We start from the raw sequence: 24,409 nt of genomic DNA on the forward strand, positions 1-24,409 counted from the left end.
TAAACTACTAAATGGGAACAGGACACATACTTCTGTTATAAAAGTTATTTAATCTTTGAGATTAGGTCACCTGTACAAAAACATCCAAGGTAGGATGGCAGACAACAATGGCTTTTACATTTTAAAAGTCTATGAACAACATACATTTCATGGCAGACAGGTCAGATGAACAGGTCTACTTTACAAGTCTAACTCTGTCTTTCAATACTCTAAATTTGGGATTGTTGTTGATCTTCTTGTTGAAAAGTGCTAGCACCTCTTCCTCCTTTTTAAAATTTCCATCCCCAGTGAAACAGTAGTATGCTGCCAAAACCTGTTAGGAGGAACAAGCTCTTAAAATCATATCAAACCAAAGACAACTGTAATATTTACAGGAACAATGTGCTGGGATTAGAAGTCAAATGCTGTACAAACAAAGAACTAAAGACTTATGTCCCCAGAGTAATTAAAATACTTAATTTCCCTCACCTTCTTCCTGAGTTTCTTTACGGGCAGTTCCTGGTCATCTGAGTCTCTCAGTACTGCCTTGATATTTCCCTTCCAGTTGAATTTGCCTGTAAATTAATCAGAGACATAGATTTATTCACTCAGGGTCATTTCCTCACCGTCAATAAAATAAGCAACACTGACCCCTAGTGGCTTTATTCTTTTACACCATCATTCATTTTCTAAAGCATGTCGGGAATCTTTTACCTTTGGGAACTTCTTGATCCTCAGTCTCCTCTGACAAGTCAACAGCCTCTTGGTCAACTGTAAGAAGAAGATAATACGGTTATATAGTAAGCTAAATACTACCATACACAATTATATAAAAAGATTTTTTGAAGGGTATACTTTCACACAAAAGGACATTGGAGCACACTGCCATAAAATTGACTTTCTGAGAGTAGTTGAGCACTTCCACAAACTTTACCAACTTTTTTTTTTTAAATAAATAAATAGCATTGCACATGCAAGCATTTATTCATTCCATATTCTCATGTCAGTTTATTAAAAAGACACAAAGATGCCATAAAACAGCAATACACAAGAACTGTTCATAGAACGTTGTAAGGAGAACAGCATCACTTTAGAAAATGCCTCACCTGTCTTTGTTTTCTTGCTGGATGTCTTATTTTCAGCACCGTTCTGCTCTTCACCTCCGTCTTCCTCACAGCTGTGCTTTCTCTTTCTGTCCTTTTTTTTCTTTTTGCCTTCTTCTGGCTCCTGTGCAACCGTCTTTTCAGCAGCTTTTAAAGCCTTCCCATTTTTCTGCTGACGGGCTTCTTTACGCTCCCGTTTGTTCAGTTTCTTCTTCGCAACTTCTGGATGGCCGTTCTGCTTTTCATTTCCATTAGTATCCGCTTTGACTTCGGCCACTGTCTGTTTAGCTTCTTTAGTCTCCTGGGGGGCCTCAGAAGGCTGTCATATCATGGGTGAGTAATGAAAGTCAGTAAGGATATTGAAAACATGAACTTATTTTTTCTTTCCTTGGCAGAATATATTACAACCAGTCGGCAGAAGGAAAAACACATAAAGGATAACCTAGATATGATAATAACTGGATAAGATAAAGTAAAAAAAAATGTAGCATGTACTTCAGTTCCACTGGAAGTGAAAGTCAATATTGTTACTTTGGATTTGAACTAAACAATTGAAAACTTGTTCAGCTTTATATATGCTGACAGCCGGTGAAACAACAATAAAAGTAACCTTTAATAGAATAACTTACATTGTCCGCTGCAGCGAGAATGTCCCATACTTCATCATGAAGACTGGTGTTGGCTATTTTAAGACTGTTTCTCATCCAGTTCTGAGGAAAAGACCAAACATGTAAATGGATGCGTGCAAGACCCCACAACACACACATGCTTGTGTCTCCCTCAGTCACAATAAAACACTATTTTGAATGCAACTGTTCATTACAGTGCAATCAATAAAACTGAAAAAAAATATTGGTACAGGCGGAAGTATACAAACCTGAAACTTGGCCTTCTTTCTTGGGACGTTATCATACGAACTGACTTGTTGAAGCACATCCTTGAGTTTTGCACTGACTCCAGGTTTGTCCATTGCGTCATGGACTCTCTTCATTTGAGGAATTATCAAGTTAAGAAAACAACTCTTTAAACACATACAGAACGTTAACAGTAATGGGTATCGTCTGTCTGCGTTTTACCTGAATCCACTGCTGCTGTTTCACATCTCCTTTGTTTGCCTTAGCCTCGTAGCCTTTGCCTCCATACTTCTGGTCTTCACTGATGCATTTAACGTGGTTCTTGTAGTCGTCACCCCTGTTCAACATGTGCAAAGAAAAACCATTGCACACTGTAAGAATGGAGCATACCGCTAAGTGTTCAGTAGCTAGAAAACGTTAGCTAGCTAAAGGAAACAGAAAAAAATGAGATGACAGTAAGAACTTGTGATTACCAGAAGTCTTTTCCACAATCGATGCAGGACAGGACCTGGCACCCCCGGCACATGTTCACGTGTTTATCAACCTGAGCTTTTTTCAGGGATTCACCACAGCCGTTGCAGGTGAAGAACACCATTCTTAAAGACACGTTTGCTCGACTACAAGATTTGATTCAACCAAAACTGCTATATATATATATATTGCTTATACTAGTAACGGTACCAACGTATACGTTAAACCGAAATCGGTACAATCCTCATGTGAAAGTGGATAACCGACCGTCCACAGCGCGGTTAAAGCTAACGTTAATGTTATCCAAATAACGGTAGCTATTGCTAACGTTTTCCAAAGCTAAAATAAACAAATGGCTTAGCTAGGCAGTAGAGGGTTCATAAAAGAGGTTCGCCAGCTATTTTCCATTCATAAAAACTTTTCAAAACACACGACGCGCACACCAACTAACACCAACACACTCACACTAGGTAGATAAGTTACATTAATAGTCTTCCGTGTAAACATGCGACCTGAGAGAGGTTCCGAGTCCGACCAGGGCGGAAATGAGTCTTGTACACAGCCTTTTTTTTAGTTATATTCTATAGATACATTGCGGCTAGTTACACCAATTTAGGACGTTACAATGTATTGCACCATGCATCATTGCGTCTTATAGTCTCAAAATAACCCTTCGTGTTATCTCCTTCGTGTTACTGAAAAACAGGTTGTACCAGGAAGTGAGGTGACGTTTTACCGTTACACTCGAAAAGTGACCCATCATCCAAATAAAAGGTGGACTCATCAGATGCAGGTTTGGATTTATCTTTATGGCAAACTTTACTGTACTAACAATAGCAAGCACTTTTATTCTCGGTAGAAATTGTAATTAGTTAGGGAGTTGGTGCTACGCCGATTTCACAATACTAACCATTGTTGCTTGTTTAGCATAGCTTTGTAGTTAGCTTGTGGACATTTCCGTCCCAATTTTTGCATGGGTGGTCTCGTAGCACACACACACTGGATTCTGCGCGGTTGTTGAATTATATGAATACTACTAAAGAAATATTCGCTTGCATCACTTTTAATTTGGTTGTATTTCCAAGACTTTCCAACCATAGGAATAATTAATATTTCCATAAAAAGAGATTTGTTGTCTTTGACGTGTGTCCATTTTGGCCAGGTTTTTGATGGAGAAGTTGGAGCTGGGTGGTTCAGCAGCTGAGTGACAATGGACACCATGTCCAGCCACAGCTCCTACCTCCTGCAGCAGCTCCAGGAGCAGAGGATCCAGGGTCTGCTCTGTGACTGCATGCTGGTTGTCAAAGGTGTCTGCTTCAAAGCCCACAAAAATGTCCTGGCTGCTTTCAGCTCCTATTTCAGGTGACACATCAGTAAATCTGTGGCATATTTCCATCCTTTTCGCTTACCTTAATAATCATACACTGCTGTTTTGTGAAATGTACTGTGCTTTGATCTTTCCAGGTCGTTATTCCAAAATTCCCCCAGTCAGAAGAATGAAGTGTTCAACTTGGTCATCCAGGATGTCAGTGGCATCGGCCAAATATTGGACTACATGTACACCTCCCATCTTGACATCAACCAAGATAATGTTCAAGCACTCCTGGACATTGCTCAGTGTTTGCAGGTTCCAAATGTTCAGAGCATGTGTAATGCTTTCCTCAAGCCTTGTCCTCCACCAGTGGAAATCCCATCATTTTCTCTTCCAGGCATGCTGAGCTCTGAGCACGACTGCCTATTAGGGAGCAGTCTTCCTCATGATGTTGACCTCCACTGTCCCTCGGAAACCCAGAGGCCTGGCTTTAGCAGTGACGTGGACCACACCAAAAGGATGCCTGTTTCTGTGCCTAATGGCAGCTCAAACTGTGTCGCAACTAGCAGCACTCAGGCACCTGTAGAAAAACAGCTTGTCCATGGCTACAAGCTCCGCAACTTTTACAGTAAGCAGTACTTCAAACAAAGTGCACTCCAGACTAATAATGCATCCCTAAATCAAGGCCCATGCCCTTTGGTGCTGGTGGAAGAGCAGCCGTGTCAGCTCGGAGGCAGCCAGGGAGGCAGCCACACTCCTGTATGCTCAGGGAACACAGTTCAGCCCAATCCTTCCTGCACATCTGTGGCTGTTGAAAAGAACCCTGTCTCTTCCTTAACACCCTCAGATAATTTAAACACCCCCAACTCTAACTCAGCAGACTCCATGCTTAACAAGCCTGTGCGCCCGAAGAAGGCAGTGTATCTGAAGAAATATAACTACCTCCGGTCTCAGAAGGCTTTGGAGGAGATGTTTGCTGAATCAGCGAGTGAACCCGTCCTCAGCTGTCCCAAAGAGAGTCATCAAGAAGACTCTGTGGTCCAGACTAAAGCTTCAGAAGCTCCTGTTGAGAGCCTTAATGCAGGCAGGGAGCAGGTTACAGAGACCGCAACACAAGCACAACTTCCCAGTCCTCCACCTGCAAACCAAGAAGAGCAAAATCCGAAAACTGTGCCAGAGCTACCGCAGCAGATAGGAAACAAGCAGTATTGTTGTGAGGTTTGTGGGAAGATCTTCAAACACCCCAGCAACCTGGAGCTGCACAAGCGCTCCCATACCGGTATTAACAGTTTGTAATTGCGGTATAACCACACGTTACAATATATATATATATATATATATATATATACAATAACATGTTTCCGTAATAATTGTAATTTAATTGTAATAATATTTTCAGACACAAACCTACATTGTTTTGTTGCAGGTGAGAAGCCCTTTCAGTGTAATGTTTGTGGGAGAAACTTCTCACAGGTATAATCTGGTGTATTATTCTGATTTGCCACAGTTATTCTTACATGGGGAAATTATATTGAGATGTCTAACTGATTTTGTTTTACAGGCTGGAAATTTACAGACACATTTGCGGCGACATTCTGGTGAGAAACCTTACATCTGTGAATTATGTGGTAAAAGGTAAGGTATCTTCCATGTATCCATTTTCCTCATTGATACTTTTATTTTTGCCATTCCCCTTTTCTCTGTATAGGTATTTGCTGTTTATTGTATGTTTGCCTTTTTAAAGGTCCCATGACATGGTGCTCTTTGGATGCTTTTATATAGACCTTACTGGTCCCCTAATACTGTATCTGAAGTTTCTTGGTGCCTTGGTGCAGAATTACAGCCACTACAGCCAGTCCCACAATGAGCTTTCCTTAGTCTGTGCCATTTCTGTGTCTGTAGCTATTGAGGGTGGGGGTGTGGCGTTGACCAACTGCCACTTTGCTCGTTTGAAAGCCATGATGTCTCTCTCTCTCATGGGTGGGCCAAATTTTCTGGGCGGGCAAAGCAGAGAAAGGGGAGGTAACCTTGCTCCTTATGACCTCATAAGGACCAAGATTCCAGATCGGCCCATCTGAGCTTTCATTTTCTCAAAGGCAGAGCAGGATACCCAGGGCTCGGTTTACACCTATCACCATTTCTAGCCACTGGGAGACCATAGGCAGGCTGGGGGAATGCATGCATATACCATAATTTCAGGTGCATTTTTATAATACTGCCATAAGGCAATAATGAAGAATTTGTAACTGACGAAGTGAATTGGAACAGACTATTTCTGAGTTTTCCCTTTCCCATGACACAGCCCTAATAGTTGTTACAGTTGCCTATAAATTGAATATTCATTTGTGTTTTCCAGCTTTACTGCATCAGGGGATGTCCACCGTCACAAAGTGGTCCACACAGGAGAGAAGCCACATCTGTGTGATATATGTGGCCGAGGTAAACGACTGCTCTAAACAGAAGCAATGTTCTTAATTACTTCCTTACTCCATCTATATGTAGTTCTTACCTTGTGGTCTCATTCTTAAATTAAACCTTTACAAATTATTGATATTAGTGTAAGCTGCTTAGTTCCCAGACCCAACTGGAAAATTGTGACACAGTCTGTCTTGTTGCCTAGGATTTAACAACTTGAGTAATCTCAAGGAGCACAAGAGGACTCATGCCACAGACAAGACGTTCACATGTGACCAGTGTGGAAAATCCTTCAACACGCACAGAAAGCTTCTGAAGCACAAGGCCCGCCACACTGGGGAAAAACCACACAGCTGTGCCACCTGTGGTAAGGAACAGTATATATTTTGTTGTAGGCGTGGGCCGGTTATTGGTTTCAAGGTATACCGAGGTTTGAAAAAGTCACTAACATTTTCTGTCATACCGGTCCTAAGGTATGAGCCGTTTCTTATGAGTTTTCAAGGACAGAAAGTAGTTTAGAAATCCCTCTCCCTGCCAGTGTGCAATGGGTTTAAAAATAAAATACATTGTGTTCAATGGAACAAAAGTATTCTTTTTTTTGTTTTTACCCAGACATTTCAGAAATACTACATTTATAGCTGTCATTGCAATACCGTGAAACCGTGAGATTTTTTGCTGAAGGTTATACCGTCAGAATCTCATACCGGCCCGTGCCTGTTTTGTTGGAAGTATTATACACATTGATTCAACTGTAGACATAGTTGTATAAATACAATGTACAATGTGCTTTAGGACAAGCAAAAAATCAATAAGATCATCCACTAGGTGAGAGGATATTACACAGGCCCTGATATAGTAAAGTAGTACAGTAAAGCTAATGCCTGCACACTGTGTTTTACACTCAATATGTGTTCTTAATTAATGTAGGGAAGTGCTTCATTGGCTCAGGGGACCTGCAGCGTCACATAAGATCACACACTGGTGAGAAACCTTACATCTGTAGCGTCTGTGGAAAGAGCTTTACCCGCTCTGCCATGTTGAGAAGACACAACAACATGCACTGCAAGGGAGCCCCAGCCAACAGCCCGGTCACCGACAACTCTGACCCATCGCCTAGCTCGGATGAAGCGGCCTCGTTCCCCAAACCTGTCAGCCACAGTAAACCTCCTGCCGCAACTGGTGAGCAGCATTTCCCCAACATGATGTCCCATGCAGGGTTAGAGAAACCCTCACCGCCTACTCCTTCACCACCACAACCAACACCGCGTATAGAGACTCCACCTCCCAGCATGCACCTCAGCCCAGCTTCTACCCCAACCCCCCTTCCAGAGCTGCGCTCGCTGGTACCCCATCACCTCCTCTCCTCCAACCACCAGGAGAGAAGTGCAGCCCTAACTGCCACAGACCAGATGAAGCTTGCCAAAGCCCACCTGTCTCAGGAGGCTGTGTATGGGCCCTATGTGGAGAATGGGAATGTGTCAGTTGAGATGGGCAGAGGTCTGATGGGGAGACCCTACCTTCCTCCCACAGACAATCACTGCAGTTCCCTAACTTCTCCTAGCAGGCCCAATAGTGGGTCCTACAGGTCCACTGAAGGCCAGTTTATCTCCAGTGTAACTCTGTGGGGGCTGGCAATGAAAACTCTGCAGAATGATAATGACATGGAGTAGTAAAATGTTGCATTGGAGACGGTGTGCACTTTTCACGGATGTTTAATTAGTTTTGATTATTACCGTCTGGCGCTTGATCGGTTAAAACGGACTTAACCCACAAATGGTTGCTCCTATGATGAAGCAAACATTAAATATGCGAATTATTCAGTTGAAAATGTGTTGTGTGTGTTCAGAGTTTTCGCCATTACTCAAAATCAAAGTAAGTGCTTCCTAGTTTTTTTGTATCTGAGAAAATCATGAGAATTGCTGTTACGCTGAACTTAAAACTTCCATGTCACCTAGTGTATCAATCTTGAATATTAGAGCCCATAGAGAAGCATTGCAGCAGCAGGATTTTGGCCTCTGTGTATTAATTACACTCTTTCACTTTGTGTATATACTGCACTGCACTTTAAATCGTAAAGATATACATTATATTTAATGTATTTGTCACATTTACTTAATAAAAAAATCTCATCACATCATTTTTTTGTTTCCCACATGTTTACACTGTATAGGGTTCATTTAATTGTCCAACATATTAATAATGAATAAAACCCAGTATTTGATGTTCACTGTAAAACAAATGAGAAACAGTGCTTCATATCCGTATATCTGTTAAACATGCAATACAAAGTAGGACCAACTGTATGATACACTGATCTATGTGAGGACACTTGCAGATAAAATGCATTCAAGCACATGTAAATGAATATGCACACAGTCATACCCTGCATCTTTCTCCCTGCTTATTGTCTCCTGCTTCACTTTCTATCTTTCGTTTTTTTTCCTAAACACACATGTACACACAGGCGCTTGCCTTTAGCAACTGTACCCAGGTGTGTTCCCTGGGTCTGCAGTTGTTACGATGTTGTTAGGGTGGATCCAAATGCAGGACACCGACAAAAGGTAGTATAAGTTGAGAAGATTTATTGTGGAACAAGGAATGGACGTGGAGTGGAGGGAAGAAGATGGCTGGCTCCACAGTTTTTGAGCAATTGATCTTTGGTGCTGATATAATGCAAGCTCATGGATACCTTATTGTTGAGTTATAAATGTTTTTGCATATTTAAGATTTACTTTATGCGTGACTATGATAGCATGGACTCCAGAGGATGAGGAGCGTAGGCGTGGAGAGAAGAGGAAGGGGAAGAAAGGTAATGTGCACTTTTTCAACATACTTTTTGTGAAAGGTATTGCTTGGAAATGTTGAACTTCTAATATACAACACAGGAAACCAGAGGCCTGTGTCAGGAGTGAAGAGGGCTGCAGCAGCATCTCTGAGTGGAGAGGAGGGGGCTGTAGAGCCTGTTGTTGTTGACAGAGGAGAGGAGGAGGCTGTTGTGGTTGACAGAGTCAGTGGTAGGAATTGTTGTTTTAAACTTTTATTTTTTTTGGCTCTCACATTTATTCAAATTGAGCAGACATCAATTGCTGTGCCTTTTTCCTAGAGCCAATGTGCCTTACTCAAAGCCAGCCAACAATACTGGATGTTTTTCCAATTCTTCTGCCACATCATTTTTTAAGTATTAACAAACAAGTAAACACTAGGTAGAATAGTGCATTCCGTCCTATTGCTCTCATGCAATCCCACTGTCCTTTTCTTGCAGATCCAGCAATTAAAAATCCTAGTGAAGAAGAGGAGGCAAAGCTCCAGAGGTTGGTTTATTTTTCCTACATAATACTACAGGCATAATTACTGGGTGACCTAAAACATAGGTACTATGTTATTACTGTGTTATGGTGTCTTTTGGCTTCTACACCATCTGTGGTTGGTGAACAGTGTTTATATCTTGAATACCAGTCTGTTATAAACCATATTACAATACAATGTGTTTGTAAATGTGGTGATAGATAGATAGATAGATAGATAGATAGATAGATAGATAGATAGATAGATAGATAGATAGAGCCCAGTAGGGAAATGAAATGCAGGTGTGACTGTGGTTGTGTCTGGCACTGGCAACTTGAGTGAGCTGGATTTTAAGGTTGTTAGTGATAACAATGGAGTTCTGCAACCCAAGGGAAATGGGTTTATAGAAATGTGAAGCTGGAGACTCTATCCCAAGTCACAGGACAGAAGTGGCTGTTGGAACGCCAGACGGCAAGATTGTCCAACCCCTTCCTGTACGCTTACTTCGAGGTGGTGGTGGTAATCAAGCTTATGTAGTTTATGTCATCGTCAAACTTGCTCTATGAATGAAAGGGAAGTCACCACCAATGTAAAGGGAGTGCTTGAGAGGGCAGAGATAAAAAACAACATTGGGACACCATTTTTGTCTTTTTGTTGTATTTCCAGAGTGCGACATACATATGCCAATGTTTTCGAGGCATGGAAATTGGGACAAAAAGGTGTGTATGAAAGAAAGGTTGGCAGACTTCTTTGCCTTGCCTCACACTAATGTAACTGCATTTAACTTACCTCTGACATTTAAATGTTATTATAATCCCTATAGAAAGTGGATTACGTCTATGTTTTTTGGAAGTCCTGTGAGGGATGGTGAGTCTATTATTCCAGTGTTGATTACAGTGTAGTTGCGAGCCCAGTTGAATAGCCTGTTTTAGTCAAACTATTGTTATAAGTGTAATTGCTTATTTGTGTCAGATTCATAGGATTAAGCAATGTAATTGTATTTCTTCTTCTTCCAATGGAGAGACCTGGAGGCCCTCCTGGGAGCCTACTAAAAACATTGATTATTGCACTTAGTTCAATGCACGCACACACACACGCACACTGTTAAAGTTTACTATAAAAGTTGTGATAGTTTTTTATTAAAATTGTGATAGTTTTTTATTAAAGTTCTGTTAAGGTTTTTTATTAAAATTGTGATAGTTTTTTATTAAAGTTCTGTTAAGGTTTTTTATAAAGTTCTGTTAAAGTTTTTTATTAAAGTTCTGTTAAAGTTTTTTTATAAAGTTCTGTTAAGGTTTTTTATTAAAGTTCTGTTAACGTTTTTTATTAAAGTTCTGTTAAGTTTTTTTAAAAAGTTCTGTTAAGGTTTTTTATTAAAGTTCTGTTAAAGTTTTTTATTAAAGTTCTGTTAAGGTTTTTTATAAAGTTCTGTTAAAGTTCTGTTAAAGTTTTTTTATAAAGTTCTGTTAAGGTTTTTTATTAAAGTTCTGTTAAAGTTTTTTATAAAGTTCTGTTAAGGTTTTTTATTAAAGTTCTGTTAAAGTTTTTTATTAAAGTTCTGTTAAGGTTTTTTATTAAAGTTTTGTTAAAGTTTTTTATTAAAGTTCTGTTAAGGTTTTTTAAAAAGTTCTGTTAAAGTTTTTTATTAAAGTTCTGAAACTAACACATGAATCAAGCCACGGTTTAAGGTTAACGTGACATTAACGTTAGCTAGTTAACATGTAGCTAATATCCATCCGAAAGTGGCGTTGACATTAAGCCGTTCGACACAGTAAACTTAGCAGAAGAGTGACCAACTTTAATAGCATTCACGTTACGTTAAAATAGAAAACGTCAGACAGGGCCAACATGAAATTCCATTACACATATGTTCATTTAACATTTTTTCATTCATCTAAATATAACTTACCGTTTAGCGTTATGTTCAGCGGAGCTCAATCGGTGCATGCTGTCAATCCACCGTCCAGACGAGCACTGAGGGGTCGGATATGGAAATCCAGTGCGCATACTAGCGGCCAAAGGTATATTACATCCGTACTGGTTTAGCAGTACCATAGGAAATGAATGGGAATCAGTTTAGCGCCTGTGTGAATTCATCCACTTCAGAGGGACAGATGTCGGGGGAGTTGATGGTGATTATCATCCAATAATTTCAAGAACGTTTCTTAAACTACTCCTGAAGGAATTTTACTTTATTAAAGGAGGATTTGATGGGGTTTAAAGATCTTGCACTGCCTTTTTTCCCCACTGAAGCCTGTTTTTTTATATCGTGGAAATTAATACTTTATTAGGCTACCCTACTTTTGAACTATTTAGACATGTCTTATAGAGACAAAGTCAGACAACTGTAAACTGTAAGTCTCCCAACAGACACCAGATAATTAAACTAGGTAGCCTATTATCTGCATTATGCCAAATGTCATTAAAAGAGTATTCTGTAAAAGCTTAAAAAAAAAAATCTACTCAGACCTCACAATGTTCTACATATTTGTCATTATTCAACCTTTAAAGCAAACAGTTCAGTTTAGCATAAACTTTTAACTTTTTAATGAAATTCATACTTATTGAAACGATTTCCGCTTTTTCAACTATTTTCACTACTTCAACTTCTTCTTACGGATTTAAGCTATAGAAACGGCTGCATTACCATGTTCGGCCACAACGAGGTGTCAATGGGCAGGTGGCGCTCTTTCCCAATGACTCACAGATCTGATACTACTGCTGGAGCCTCATAGTTGACAGTTTTTTACATCTGTATTTATACAGTGCTTTTCTAGTTTTAACAAGTAGCCTACTAAAAGAACTTTTACATATTACAGGAACCATTCGCACATAGTACATAGTGTGTAGTGTGTGTGTGTGTGTGTGTGTGTGTGTGTGTGTGTGTGTGTGTGTGAGTGTACGTTCTTATGGGGTGGGTGGGGGTGAATAACCAGTGATCAGTAAGTGTGGCCCTGATCTAAGCATCTGATCGTTTCTCTGCCCTTGTCCTCTTCTTCCTCCTCCTCTTCTTCCAACTCTTCCTCCATGAACTTGTCCTGAGGTACATCCCATGTCCCTTATTTGATAGCTCCTCGACTCCTCTGTCCTCGGCTGAACCGGAAGTTGTTCTGTCCCTCTCATTGACATATATATAATGGACCAATCATTGATATATATATATATATATATATATATATATATATATATATATATATATATATATATATATATATATATATATATATATATATATATATAAGGTCCCTCCTCAGTGAAGGCCGTCTCAAAGCTCTTATTTCTGTCCTGAGGGCCGAAGAGCGAGCTTCGAGGAGGGAACGCCTCGGAGATAAAGCCGATATCAGCCTTCCCTGAAGCTGTGCCGTGACTCCTCGGTGGGAGGGACTAAGACGCGAGGAAGGGAGGCAAGTGGAGGACTTGAGGAGGCAATTGAAGATACCAATATTAATGAATGAATGAAACGCACCATCTGCGATTGGTAGAGAGTGCAGAGAGTTTTCGTCTTATGAATCCTTCAGCACTGTTTCCCGCAAATATGGGCACTATTTTTAACTTGATTTTGTTATTCAGTGGGTTTTATTTGTTACACATTCTATGTATTCTACTTTTCATATTTTTATTTTAAGTCTTATATGTTGTATTTTCCATCCTATTTTCCATTACTTATGACATTCTATCCCTGTTTTATGTTCATTCTGTCTATTGTCTATATTGTCATGTAATTTCCATATTGTGGTTAATTTCTTGTATGAAAGGTGCTATACAAATAAAGTTTATATTATTATTATTATTATTATTATTATTATTATTATTATTAACTAATAAACACCTCATTTTCTGGAATTGATTTGAACTGTTTATAATCTGATATATTTAGACAAAGCCAACAAATTAATAGTATTAATTAGAAACCGTATGATTAGTAATATAATAGTTTCCACGTCTTCTAAAGTCTATGATGTGTGAACTACAGCAAAAAAAAGATTTGAATGGTACATTGCCTACAGTCCCTCTTAAAGCTCTTTCCTTCTTCTACAAAGTCAAAAGTTAGACAAAATATGATAAATCATTTTTGCTGATCAAAATGATTTAGATGAGTTCAATTTGTTTCAAAAACACTTTTAAGTGCAACTACTTCCATACTACGTCCACCTGAGCTGTTAGTCATTCCTGAAAATTCAAAGCTCTTTATGACTTTTGCATGCTTTTTTATGATCTTTATTAGATTATGTTTTAGATTGTTAATAATATAATATTGTTAATGATAAAATACACTACTACATGGCCGGTATGGCTCAACACCAGAAGATGGATTCCATGGCGCACATATAATTAGAGGTTTATACTTTGACGCAGTGGTCCAGGGTTTGAATCCAACCTGTGACGATTTCCTGTATGTCTTCCTGTTCTCAGATGTCCTGTCAATTAAAGGTGGAAAAGCCCAAAAAATAATCTGAAAAAAAAGAAAATACACTACTATAATAATATAATACTGTGGGTCTTCAGGAGAGTCTAACCCTCCATAACCATTTGACACTGTTCAATCCAGATGTATCTTATTGTTGATATTGCTGTTATTTCCTTATATAAATGTTGCATTAATTGTTCATCTTTATACTATACTTTTCTATACTTTGTACCCATGAAAGATTTACAGGAACAGCTAATTTGAAATGGGTTCCACTAGTTTCAGCCTCAAGAGGTCAGTATGAACGCTTGTCTTAATCATCGCTCAGAAAAGTGCAGAATGTGAGATTCTTAAATTAACATCCTATAGAAGGAATACAGTATATAAAATGTATCTACAACTAAAAAGTAATAAAAGATTTAAAACATAATAAAAAAAAAGAAAGATTCAAAACTTATCAACGTGCTAAAAAGGAATTAAAAATGTGAAAGTTATCAACATACTAAAAAGGATTTAAAGATTTAAAATGTATCAACATACTAAAAAGAAATAAAAAATGTAAAACTTAAAACATGCTAAAAAGGAATGAAAGATTAGAAACTTAACATACTTGTGTGTGACTTTTGTGACATGAAAGGTCAAAGGTCAATAGTGTAATACTACGAGAAAGCTCACCACTGATTGTTATACTGAGCCGTTGCATTCAGTTACTGCATGGATGTAGCAATTTACATCAACTTATTATTAACAAAAACAAGCAAGACAAGAACATTTTCTAGTCTTCTCTCTACAAAACTACTTGTGTGATGTCACTGTGTGTGTGTGTGTGTGTGTGTGTGTGTGTGTGTGTGTGTGTGTGTGTGTGTGTGTGTGTGTGTGTGTGTGTGTGTGTGTGTGTGTGTGTAAAATGGGCACACAAGCACACAATCACAAGAAATTTGTAGGAGTGTGTGTATGGAGTATGTCTTTCACCTCCAGGATGAAAATTATACGCTTTCCCATTATTTTCCTATGGTGGTCATTTTTGACAATGAACAAAAAAAGTGTGACCAAGTTGAATAAATCACTCAAAATTCAAAGAAAGTCACAATGAATTGTATGTGTTCAAATGCCTTTTGTGAAGGGTATCATAAGGTCTTGAGGCAATCTGATGAAAAATGCCATATTTATGGTAGGCTACAGGGAATGTGTAAATCGGTCACTGACCGGAACAGTGTTAGAAGGTTAATGCATGACTGTGCAATATGTAGTTTAATATTTGATTTTACCCAAAGAGTTTAAACAAGTAGCCTAAACACTGAAAAATCGCTTGAAAAAGACACACTTGCTTCAGGATGTCATTGTTATTTCTGTCCTCATTTAGTTATTCTTCTTATTCTTATTTTTAATATAGGGTAGGCCTATTACTGAACAAACTCGCCTCTGCGTTAAAGTCAGTTGCTGAGGCTGCTTTCGACACCTCAAGGCTTAAATTTAGTTGAGGCGTCGAATAAAATAAAAAAAAACATTATTCTCACATTTCCCATGATGAAACCGTAAAATGGTTGAACTGGGATCAATAGTGCTCCTTCTTTCGGTGGTCACTTGTTTAATTTAGGAGAAATCGTCGATTGGAAGTTTAACCTCCAAAGTCTCAGAGTGAAATTTGGTTTTTGGAACGAGTTTTTTTTTCAAAAGCAAAGTCCTCTGACTGTTTTAAAAGCATTAAACACTTTGTTTGGGAGAAGAACAATAAATGGTTTGAAAAACAAACTGACGCTAACGCTTATTACATGAAGACTAGTTTCATATTGGCACAATCATCATCACCTCAGCATGCTCACAATGACAATAAAAACATGATGAATATTTAGCAGGATTAATGTTCACCATCTTAGTATGTGCTTATTAGCAGGAAACACAAAGTAGGCAACATGTGAGGCTGGTGGGAATGTGGGAAGTTTTTGGGCATTAATCAAAGTAGCCTATATTGGACCGATGGAAATTTGTCAACGAGTAACACTGCCATAATTGAGCTGCTCGCATGGCTCATTAGTAGGAAGAGTTTAGCAGTCACAGATGCAATGACTCCTCACTTTACCCGTTTAAACTGCACCTAGAGCGTAACGATACAATCTTACCATGAAGGATTTTTAACAGAAAGGTACACGCTGTCTTGCAACAAAAAGTGATGTCAGGTAATGTTGATTGGTTATAAAATGTGTGATTATGGCCATATATATTACAGCCAGACAAGACTTCTGTTTTCTAGTTATACACAGTCCAGCCCAGGTGGTGGCGGTATGGCCCTTGTTACATGTTTTAGCTTTGCCATTAGTAGGCTGGCTGGCTGGAACACGACTATACAGGGTTAGCTTGCTTGCAAACAGAGAGAGCCAACAGTCGGGTTGCAAGATGGCTAACGTTACGCTTCAGTCGTTTAACGTCTTTCTGACGGAAAGATTAACAGCAGCTGCGGTAGACATCTATGGATTCGTTGAGAAGACAATAATAGACTACCAGGAGGAGGTGTACCAAACTAAACTGGAGAACCAGAGGTTGCAGCGGCTGCTGGATTTGGTCTACAAACCAGAGATAAGACTGCACAGGGCAGGTATGTTTCTTAGTTAGCTAGCACTATGATTAGCCATTAACCACATCAGATAATACCGTGTAAGTTAGTTACGGGCTTTGTATTCAGCTACCTTATTCAAGTCATGTTAGCTAGCGTTACAGTTTCCTAGCAGGTAGCCTATCTGTCAAGAAGACGGTAAACATGTTCCGTCAATTTTCAAAATAAAACTTACGTTTTGTGTAACGTAGCCTAATATGGCCTTCTTTTCTATAGGCTTACAACGAATATCATAAATACTGATAGGCTAGTCTATCAGTATTTATAATATTCGTTGTAGCAAGACACTGCGGCAACATGATAATAAATTGTTTTCTTGTTAAATACAGCACATATGAATACTTTCTTAAAGACACATTTTACGCTTGTATATTGAAGGTAACATCCACTCACCTCTGGTAATTCTGGTACTCTTAACACCAACATACGACCCAATACGTTTTATTGTGTAGAGGGAAACGCCAAACTTACAAAAATGTGTTAATTAAAAGTGACTTTATTTATTGGGATGAATGTACTACTTGTAAAACATGCATTTTATAATATATTTTTTAAAGGCTACACTGGTAAATTTGGCATTTAATTGATCCACCTAACAGTACACAATTTTATTAAATCGACTTTTTAATTTGATACTTCTCCTCTCCCCACTTCAGGTTGGTGGAAGAGTGCAATGTGCACATGTAAGCGTGATGAATGCGGTTAATTTGTTCTCACTACTGAAACGGGACCACTACTTTTTCTAAATTAAAAAAGTACATACTTTTGTCTAGAAAAAAAAAATTACACACATTGTCAGTTGACTCAATGAGTATAAATCAGAGCTTTATTTTAGCCTTGTTCAAATGTACTGTATGTCCTATCAGAACCCAATGCATTGTGCAAATTTGAAAATAATATGAGGTAGGAGAGTAAATATGAAAACATCTTGGGATAGGGATATGCCAAGTAATATGGTCAATCAACACTAAAGCAACACTAAAACTAAAACTGAAAATGAAATACCAACGTACCGTAATAAGCTAAATGTTTCCATCAAGAATACTGGTTTCTCTATTTTCAAATTCATTGTAAGTCGCATTGTTTTAGTCCAGAGTAGTTTAACACTGCCTACTAGCTTTAATATTCACCAAGAGGACACCATTAATGTTAACATAACCAAGGTTGCAAGCATGTAGTGGAGGAGCTGCTTAAATGCATTTTCATAAAAAGCTTTAAAATTGTGTTTTTTTTTTTGTTTGTTAAAAATGTTGTTAAAGGTAGCATGTGTTAATTAATTTGTTCTCGATGTGATGTTGCATATTGTAACTGCATTTTGGGTCTCTGATTTCCTGTTTGTAATTCTAACCTGTGGTCTTGTAGTCTATATCCACGACGTTGCACTTCCGGGATTGCTCTCGTTCTGCCGGAAATTCCAACGGATGTCACTTTTTTTCGGGTGTCCTTTTTCGGATGTCCCCTTACCTTCTGCTTTCTTTGTGTTGTAATTTTAAACTCCGGTGGATTTATGAGGACTATGGTTAACTGCTCCTCAGATCTCTGCAGGGTAAATCCAGACAGCTAGCTAGACTATCTGTTGAATCTGAGTTTTTTTGTTGCACGACTAAAACATCCTTTGAACGTGCACATGTTCCACCAAAACAAGTTCCTTCCCGAGGCTATTTTGCAGCGGCACCATGGCTATGCTCGGCGCTTAGCAACCGCCCAACACGATTGTGATTGGTTTTAAAGAAATGCCAAAAACGAGAGTACATTTTTCCCATCCCAGAATGCTGTGTGGACTCGCCAGACCCTCCTTTGCAGTGCTATGGAGGAAGGTCTGGCAATGCAAGACTAGTGGTCTTGTATCTATCTGCTGTTATTCAAGTACGGCCTGACTGAATGTGGAGTTAGGCCCCTTAACTCCCAGTCATTTTCTTCAGCATGTTGTAATTGTGGGAGAAATTTAAGTCATTGACCTTGAGCAAAAAAAAACGAAGAAAAAACAACAAGGCTGGACAGTATCGAAGCACATGCACAGCATGGACTCAGCAGTAAACCGCATTTGGAATTACAAGATGGTTACTTACTTAATTACTTAATAGCTCCAATGCACACACGTAATGCTCTATTCTGTAATCTATTAATTTTTTCCAATATTGTTTTTGCCGCTGCTCCATAGACTACACAACCATAAGATGGTCACAAGGCTAATGTCAGGTTCATCTCCTATTGGAGTTTTGAGTTTCTGACTTGTAAATATCGTTCACTTTAACATCTGAGTCATAATTACTGTAATCCACAGTATTTTAATCCTCACATGACCAACTCTGTCATCATACAACCATCTTGATGACATGTTGTTAACATAGGAATCTTTCTCACCTCTACCATCCATCCCATATGACGCGAACGCAGCATGAGTGTGAGCAGCGCTGAATTGTGCATTTTTCCATACAGTGTAATTGTGCGACACCTCAAAGGAGAAGCAACATTCAGCCTTAAAACCAGTAGGAATAAAGACAGCCAATAATGTGACAGCAGTGTTGTAGAGACTACAGTTTGAATGCCTTCTGAGTGTGGATGTTGACTGTGGTGTTTTGTTGCATTTAGAGCCATTTAACCCAATCACAATTGGGCACCATTTGCTCAGGTACCTTGCTATGGGATTCTACCTCCTGTGTAAGAGGTCATATGCTTGCGAGCAGTTATCGTGTGAGTTTGTGAATCACACTTGCATCATATGCACATAAAAATGGTGTTTTATAATGTTCTGTGTGCATTTTTCTACACAGTTTTCAAACCATAACTTTCATTTGAATTCTCTGCTGCTTTTAGGACGAGCATCACTGCTGGGGATCATTCGAATTTCCCAACATCTAGTTCATGTGTGATCAGACAAGTTATTTTTCTAGCTGCTACCAAAAACATTTTCCTATCCACTGTTACAGATTCAAGGCAGATCGATTTGCCCACACCAACACAGGAGGTTTGTGCTCAGGAGCAGCAGATACAGAAGGAATGTATTCCAAGTGAGGCCAACAAGGAGCCAATCATCCGGCCCATTAAAGAGGAACTGACTGAACTCTCGACCAGGTCTGCAGAGGCACCTGAATGTCCGCCACAGAGCAGCGTTACAGACACGAATGTCCGGCATACATCAGTGTTACAGACACACTAACTCAGATTGTCACTGTTGGGAAGTATGAAGAAAATGAGATCCCAGACATCCTAACTCGAGTTATAACAGTCGGAGAGCACATGGAATATGAGATGCCATCACAAGATGACCAACCGTTACCATCCTTTGGAGTATCTCCAGTGTACACAAAGAAGAAAAACATGTTTTTTTGTAATATTTGCTGTCAGCCTTTTCTGAGAAAAGTCAAAAATAAAATTGCACCTTGCAGCTCGTGCAAGTTTATCAAAGCCAACCAAAACAGTGTACACCTGCTTCGCCTTTGACCGACACCAGGAGTCAGATGATCAGCCAGATGAGAGCACACGCCCACACGCTGATGAGAAACCATTTTCCAGTCGCAAGCAGTTGGGGTAACGGATACAAAAGTTCACATGAAAGAACATATGAGGAGTCACACTAGAGAAAGGCCTTACATCTGTGGGAAAAGCTTCAACAGATCTTCGACCATGACTAAACAAGCCAGGATCAAACACAGGGAGAACATGTCGTTTAAGTGCATGCAGTGCAGCCAGCGCTTTCCTCTGCTCTTTGTGTTCAAACAGCACATGAAGACGGTCCACGATGTCACCTCTGTATGAAATCCTGTTGTAACTGCTGTAACAATGCTGACTTCCGTTTAAAGTTGAGAAGATACACCGAGTCTGATGGCTTCTTCTGATGATGGCTTCTTTATAGGTTTATCTTTTATGCTTGTATGTTTTATTGACCTTGGAGCTGCCATGCTTCCCCAAATTAGCTCGTATTTTCCACTCCACTTGTACAACTTATACTCAATCGTTTCAGATGCTCCTGATCATAGATGCAGTATAAAACAGTTTTATATCTATGCTCCTGATGAGCAGACCTAAACGGAATCAGCGGATTGTTTTTTTTCAGTGTTCAGCGGAGATGCAGAATGAAAATCTGCAGAATTTAGCTGACTTGATTTCTACCGGGGGTAGTTTAATTATTTATTTAATTTTTTTGTTTAAAATCTGCAGAAAATTCTGCAGCCTCAGATTCCACGTGGCTCTGCTGATGAGACGCTGTAACTGTAATCTGCTTCAAATATAACCTGTAACATGCTCAGTAGAAATATGCTGAAACAATCAGTGTACCGAGCAGATGGTTAAGTAACTGGATTTTACAAGTGTATAAAGCTTCACCTTCCTCTCAATGGCTTTTACTATTCACAAAATTAGCTTTTTGCACAGTGAAGACATTTGTTAATAGCTTTGTTATTGGCGGTTGTACTTCCTTAAATTCTGCATATCATGTGATCTTGTTCTTATTGGATTGTAATATGTTGCCTTTTTTGTACCGTTTTGAAAAGTGTAATGCCAATAAAGTTACAGTACATGTTATTACTGCTGCAGTTTTTTTATTGTGTGTCTGTGAGCAATATACGTGAAGAACAATGGAGTTACAAAATCAGGACTTGGACAAAAGGTTTTAAAGCCACATAGCAGATGTTACCTTTTTGGTAAACACAAATATTTTGATAAGGATCATTTAAATTGAGTTATTAGAAGCTCTAATTAAATTGAGAATTGATATAGAAGTGTACTCCAGGTTGTGTTGGTACACTGTTATCATAGTTGGTTGTGACATCACAGTTGGGTGTAGTTACAGGTGTGACATAGCACACTTCTGATCACACCAACAGACTTGAAACTTATAACCAGAGAGTTCAGTGCCGGTTGATGTGACTCTAGAGGGGAACTTCATAGATGTTACACATCAAAGTCTGTTTACGGGTTGGGAAGTTCTACTGCATATGAGAAGAAAAAAGCAGTTGTTTAAAGCGTTTTGTGTCTTCAGAAGTAGCTGCCTTGAAGTCTGATAAATTTCCTCAAGTGATGTCACTTGAGGCAGTGACCGTTGAGTCTGAGCAAGTTTGAAAGTTGAGTTAGAAAGAAGTGATCTTACCAGACCTCTGGCCCGCACCTCCTCTCTGCTTGAGGCTAGCGGCTTGAGGCTACAATAGCTGCCACTGGCATAACACACCTGAATTCCTGACCAAACTGTTGAGCGATACAGTTGCATTGTGGGTAGTGTAGGTACCAAGTTTTGGCAAGGAAGAAAAATGCATAGACTTAAAAGGAACACGCCGACTTATTGGGACTTTAGCTGATTCACCGTAACCCCCAGAGTAAGACAAGTCCATACATACCCTTCTCATCTCCGTGCGTGCTGTAACGCTGTCTGACGGTTCCAGCATTAGCTTAGCCTAGCACAGATCCTGCAGGTAACTGGTTCCAACTAGCCTACTGCTCGACCAGACAAAAGTGACAAAATAACGCCAACATGTTCCTATTTACATGTTGTGATTTGTAGAGTTACAGCGTGTACGAAAAACAACGTAACATGAGACACAGCCACCTTCTAACAGTAAACAAACCGGGAACTATATTCTCAGACAGGCTTGCTGCGAGCATATCACTCCGCCCAAGTACTATATTCTTCCACCTGAGAATATAGTTCCCGGTTTGTTTACAGTTAGAAGATGGCTGTGTCTCATGTTACGTTGTTTTTTGTACACGCTGTGACTCTATAAATCACAACATGTAAATAGGAACATGTTGGCGTTATTTTGTCACTTATTCGGAGCAGTAGGATTACTGGAACCATTCACCTGCATGTTCTGTGCTGGCCTGATGCCGCTGGAGCCGTCAGACAGCGTTACAGCACGCACGGAGATGAGAAGGGTATGTATCGACTTGTCTAACTCTGGGGGTTACGGTGAATAAGCTAAATTCCCAATAAGTCGGCGTGTTCCTTTAATACACGATATCTTTAGTTCCGCTGCATTCCTTTTCGATACTTTGTTTAACCTTGTGTTGACTTTGGATCAAATGACCCATTTTCAATTTTTGTTTTACATAAGAAAATATGGAACGTAGAAATAAGCACTGAAAATGTGTAGAAGAAAAATTTAACAATTTAAAACGTTGGAAAAAGCAAAAACTAACTGTGGAAAAAAAGGCGTCGGAAAAAAAAATTGTTTTTTTCAAGGTTGACGGGAAGACAACACAAGGGTTAAGCTGTCCATTATGAGTCCGATAATCAAACGTTTCTGTTCTGCAATTACTTATAAGTCGACATATGTGGATACAAATATGTGTGATAAGCACATATTTGCTGATAATATGCTAATGTATGAGTTGTGCTCAATAACAAGGCACCAGTGTGATTTCATAGTTTTGAATTGCACTAATGTGTAAAGTTTGATTGATTGAACATACTTTAATAAAGAAGACTCTGAGGAGCATTTGCTAGATGCGAGTGGTTGGAACAGATGCAAATTTTCTCTGCAGAATCTTTGGGTTTCTGAAAATGTTTCAACTTGAGCTAAACGTTTGCTCACACATTTGGCTGTTTGGAGAATATAAACACTGACTGCGAAAAAACACTCCAGCAATCACATTTGAGTCAGTTTTAGCAAATGAGCTGTGGGGGAGGGGCGGGGAATTAACATTCAGTCTTAAGAGATCTAAATCCTCTGAGACTTAGGAAAGATTACATGTATACGGTTCATGTTTAAAAGGTAGTTACAAGGCAATACACCGTCATGTATCTAGATACAGCACACACATCTGTTAAATTCACTTATTAAAATGAAATAGTAATTGATTTTCATTGTTATGTTTTAGTATAACACACATGCACAAGAAAATAGTTCCTAGTTTGAGGCTCTACTGGGTTGCGTAGACCAGCTTTCCACTCTTGACTGGTTTGTCCCTTCATGAAGTTGATGTGGCTCTGAGCTGAGGCGGCTGATCTCAAAGGTAAAATTCCTGATGGGCGTGGACTGATGGAAGCACTATTTTGGCGCTGACGACTTTGATGTGTACTACAAATGTAATGCATTTGTGTTTCCATCCTTGCAGATGCCAAACCGCCAACTGCACCTACATCCGCCGAGGAGATTCCCCCTAAACAGCAGGATTGGAACCCGGGTGCGTGCCAAGACGAGCCAGGACCCTCCCAGGTTAAAGTGGAGGAGGATGAACAGGAGGAGGAACTGTGGATCAACGGCGTGGATGAGCAACCTTCAGCGGAGGACAGCGATGACGGGGACGCCTTGACGAAAGAACTCATCCGAACAGTGCAGCAGTTGGAAGACTGTAGAGCAGCAGAGGAGAGCACAGAGCCGAAGCAAAGCCCTGCGGAGGATCCAGAGCACTCGGAAGAGAAGACGAGTACCACCTTATATCGCTGCCACATATGCAACTACATATTCACCAAAAAAACTGTGCTTACATGGCACCTAAAGACACACGAGAGCAAGTCAAATGACAGCAAGGGGAACTTTGACTGTCACATATGTGGCAAACAGATACCCTGTCAGAGCAATCTGCAGAACCACATGAGAGTGCACACGGGAGAGAGACCCTACAGCTGCCATTTCTGTGGCAAGTGTTTTAAACTGAAAGGACACATGACAGAACACATAAGGACTCACACAGGAGAGAAGCCTTTCAGCTGTCACATCTGTGACAAATCTTTTAACAGGGGTTCAACTCTGAGGAAACACGTTTTTGCCAAACATAAAGAGGAGAGACCGTACAAATGTGGGGATTGTGATGAGTTATTTACCGAAAGGTTGCTCATGAAGAAGCACATGCGAAAAGTTCACGGAGTCAAACTTTCCACGAGTCAAAGTCCTGCCTAGAAATTCAGGACAGACGTCATATTAATGAAGTTAAATTTTGCTTACAAGATTTTATAGTTTAGCACAACAAGCCAAACTTCTCAAATGTTGAATGTTGTCTAACATAAATAGCCATACAAAAACTTTGAAATGATGT

General features: G+C 39.5%; 3 protein-coding genes across 3 annotated transcripts in view; 2 read left to right on the forward strand and 1 right to left on the reverse strand.

Moving 5' to 3' along the window:
- Nucleotides 1–30: 30 nt before the first annotated feature.
- Nucleotides 31–3,125, reverse strand: lyar (Ly1 antibody reactive homolog (mouse)). The gene is made up of 8 exons (XM_028576738.1): nucleotides 2,410–3,125; nucleotides 2,159–2,273; nucleotides 1,960–2,067; nucleotides 1,712–1,792; nucleotides 1,086–1,401; nucleotides 694–750; nucleotides 469–554; nucleotides 31–313 (listed from the first exon to the last, which is right to left on the reverse strand). Exons 1-8 carry the CDS (start codon nucleotides 2,529–2,531, stop codon nucleotides 176–178), a joined length of 1,023 nt encoding a protein of 340 aa, XP_028432539.1. The 5' UTR covers nucleotides 2,532–3,125; the 3' UTR covers nucleotides 31–175.
- zbtb49 (zinc finger and BTB domain containing 49) lies at nucleotides 3,117–8,268 on the forward strand. The gene is made up of 8 exons (XM_028576737.1): nucleotides 3,117–3,200; nucleotides 3,570–3,769; nucleotides 3,872–4,998; nucleotides 5,146–5,192; nucleotides 5,281–5,354; nucleotides 6,076–6,158; nucleotides 6,340–6,501; nucleotides 7,062–8,268. Exons 2-8 carry the CDS (start codon nucleotides 3,618–3,620, stop codon nucleotides 7,802–7,804), a joined length of 2,388 nt encoding a protein of 795 aa, XP_028432538.1. The 5' UTR covers nucleotides 3,117–3,200; nucleotides 3,570–3,617; the 3' UTR covers nucleotides 7,805–8,268.
- Nucleotides 8,269–16,011: 7,743 nt separating this feature from the next.
- The window catches only part of LOC114554187 (zinc finger protein 2 homolog), an 8,602-nt gene continuing 204 nt past the window's right edge, over nucleotides 16,012–24,409 (forward strand). Inside the window, exons 1-2 of the mRNA XM_028575853.1 lie at nucleotides 16,012–16,420; nucleotides 23,489–24,409. The exon at nucleotides 23,489–24,409 is cut by the window's right edge and continues 204 nt beyond it. Coding sequence (XP_028431654.1) covers nucleotides 16,036–16,420; nucleotides 23,489–24,273 — 1,170 coding nt within the window. The 5' untranslated portion in view covers nucleotides 16,012–16,035 and the 3' untranslated portion in view covers nucleotides 24,274–24,409. The remainder of the gene's footprint in view (nucleotides 16,421–23,488) is intronic.

Source organism: Perca flavescens, chromosome 4 (genome assembly GCF_004354835.1).
Source record: "Perca flavescens isolate YP-PL-M2 chromosome 4, PFLA_1.0, whole genome shotgun sequence".
In the NCBI taxonomy this organism is placed as follows: Eukaryota; Metazoa; Chordata; class Actinopteri; order Perciformes; family Percidae; genus Perca; species Perca flavescens.

Bases quoted from the DNA above. Each gene is read 5' to 3' on its own strand.
- lyar (XM_028576738.1), bottom strand. From the start codon at position 2,531: ATGGTGTTCTTCACCTGCAACGGCTGTGGTGAATCCCTGAAAAAAGCT. The intron at 2,068-2,158 runs GTAAAACGCAGA...CCTCAAATGAAG, and splicing joins AACAGCAGCAGTGGATTCAG to AGAGTCCATGACGCAATGGA. The intron at 1,402-1,711 runs GTAAGTTATTCT...ATGATATGACAG, and splicing joins TTCTCGCTGCAGCGGACAAT to CCTTCTGAGGCCCCCCAGGA.
- zbtb49 (XM_028576737.1), top strand. From the start codon at position 3,618: ATGGACACCATGTCCAGCCACAGCTCCTACCTCCTGCAGCAGCTCCAG. The intron at 5,193-5,280 runs GTATAATCTGGT...TTTGTTTTACAG, and splicing joins GTGGGAGAAACTTCTCACAG to GCTGGAAATTTACAGACACA. The intron at 6,502-7,061 runs GTAAGGAACAGT...TAATTAATGTAG, and splicing joins ACACAGCTGTGCCACCTGTG to GGAAGTGCTTCATTGGCTCA.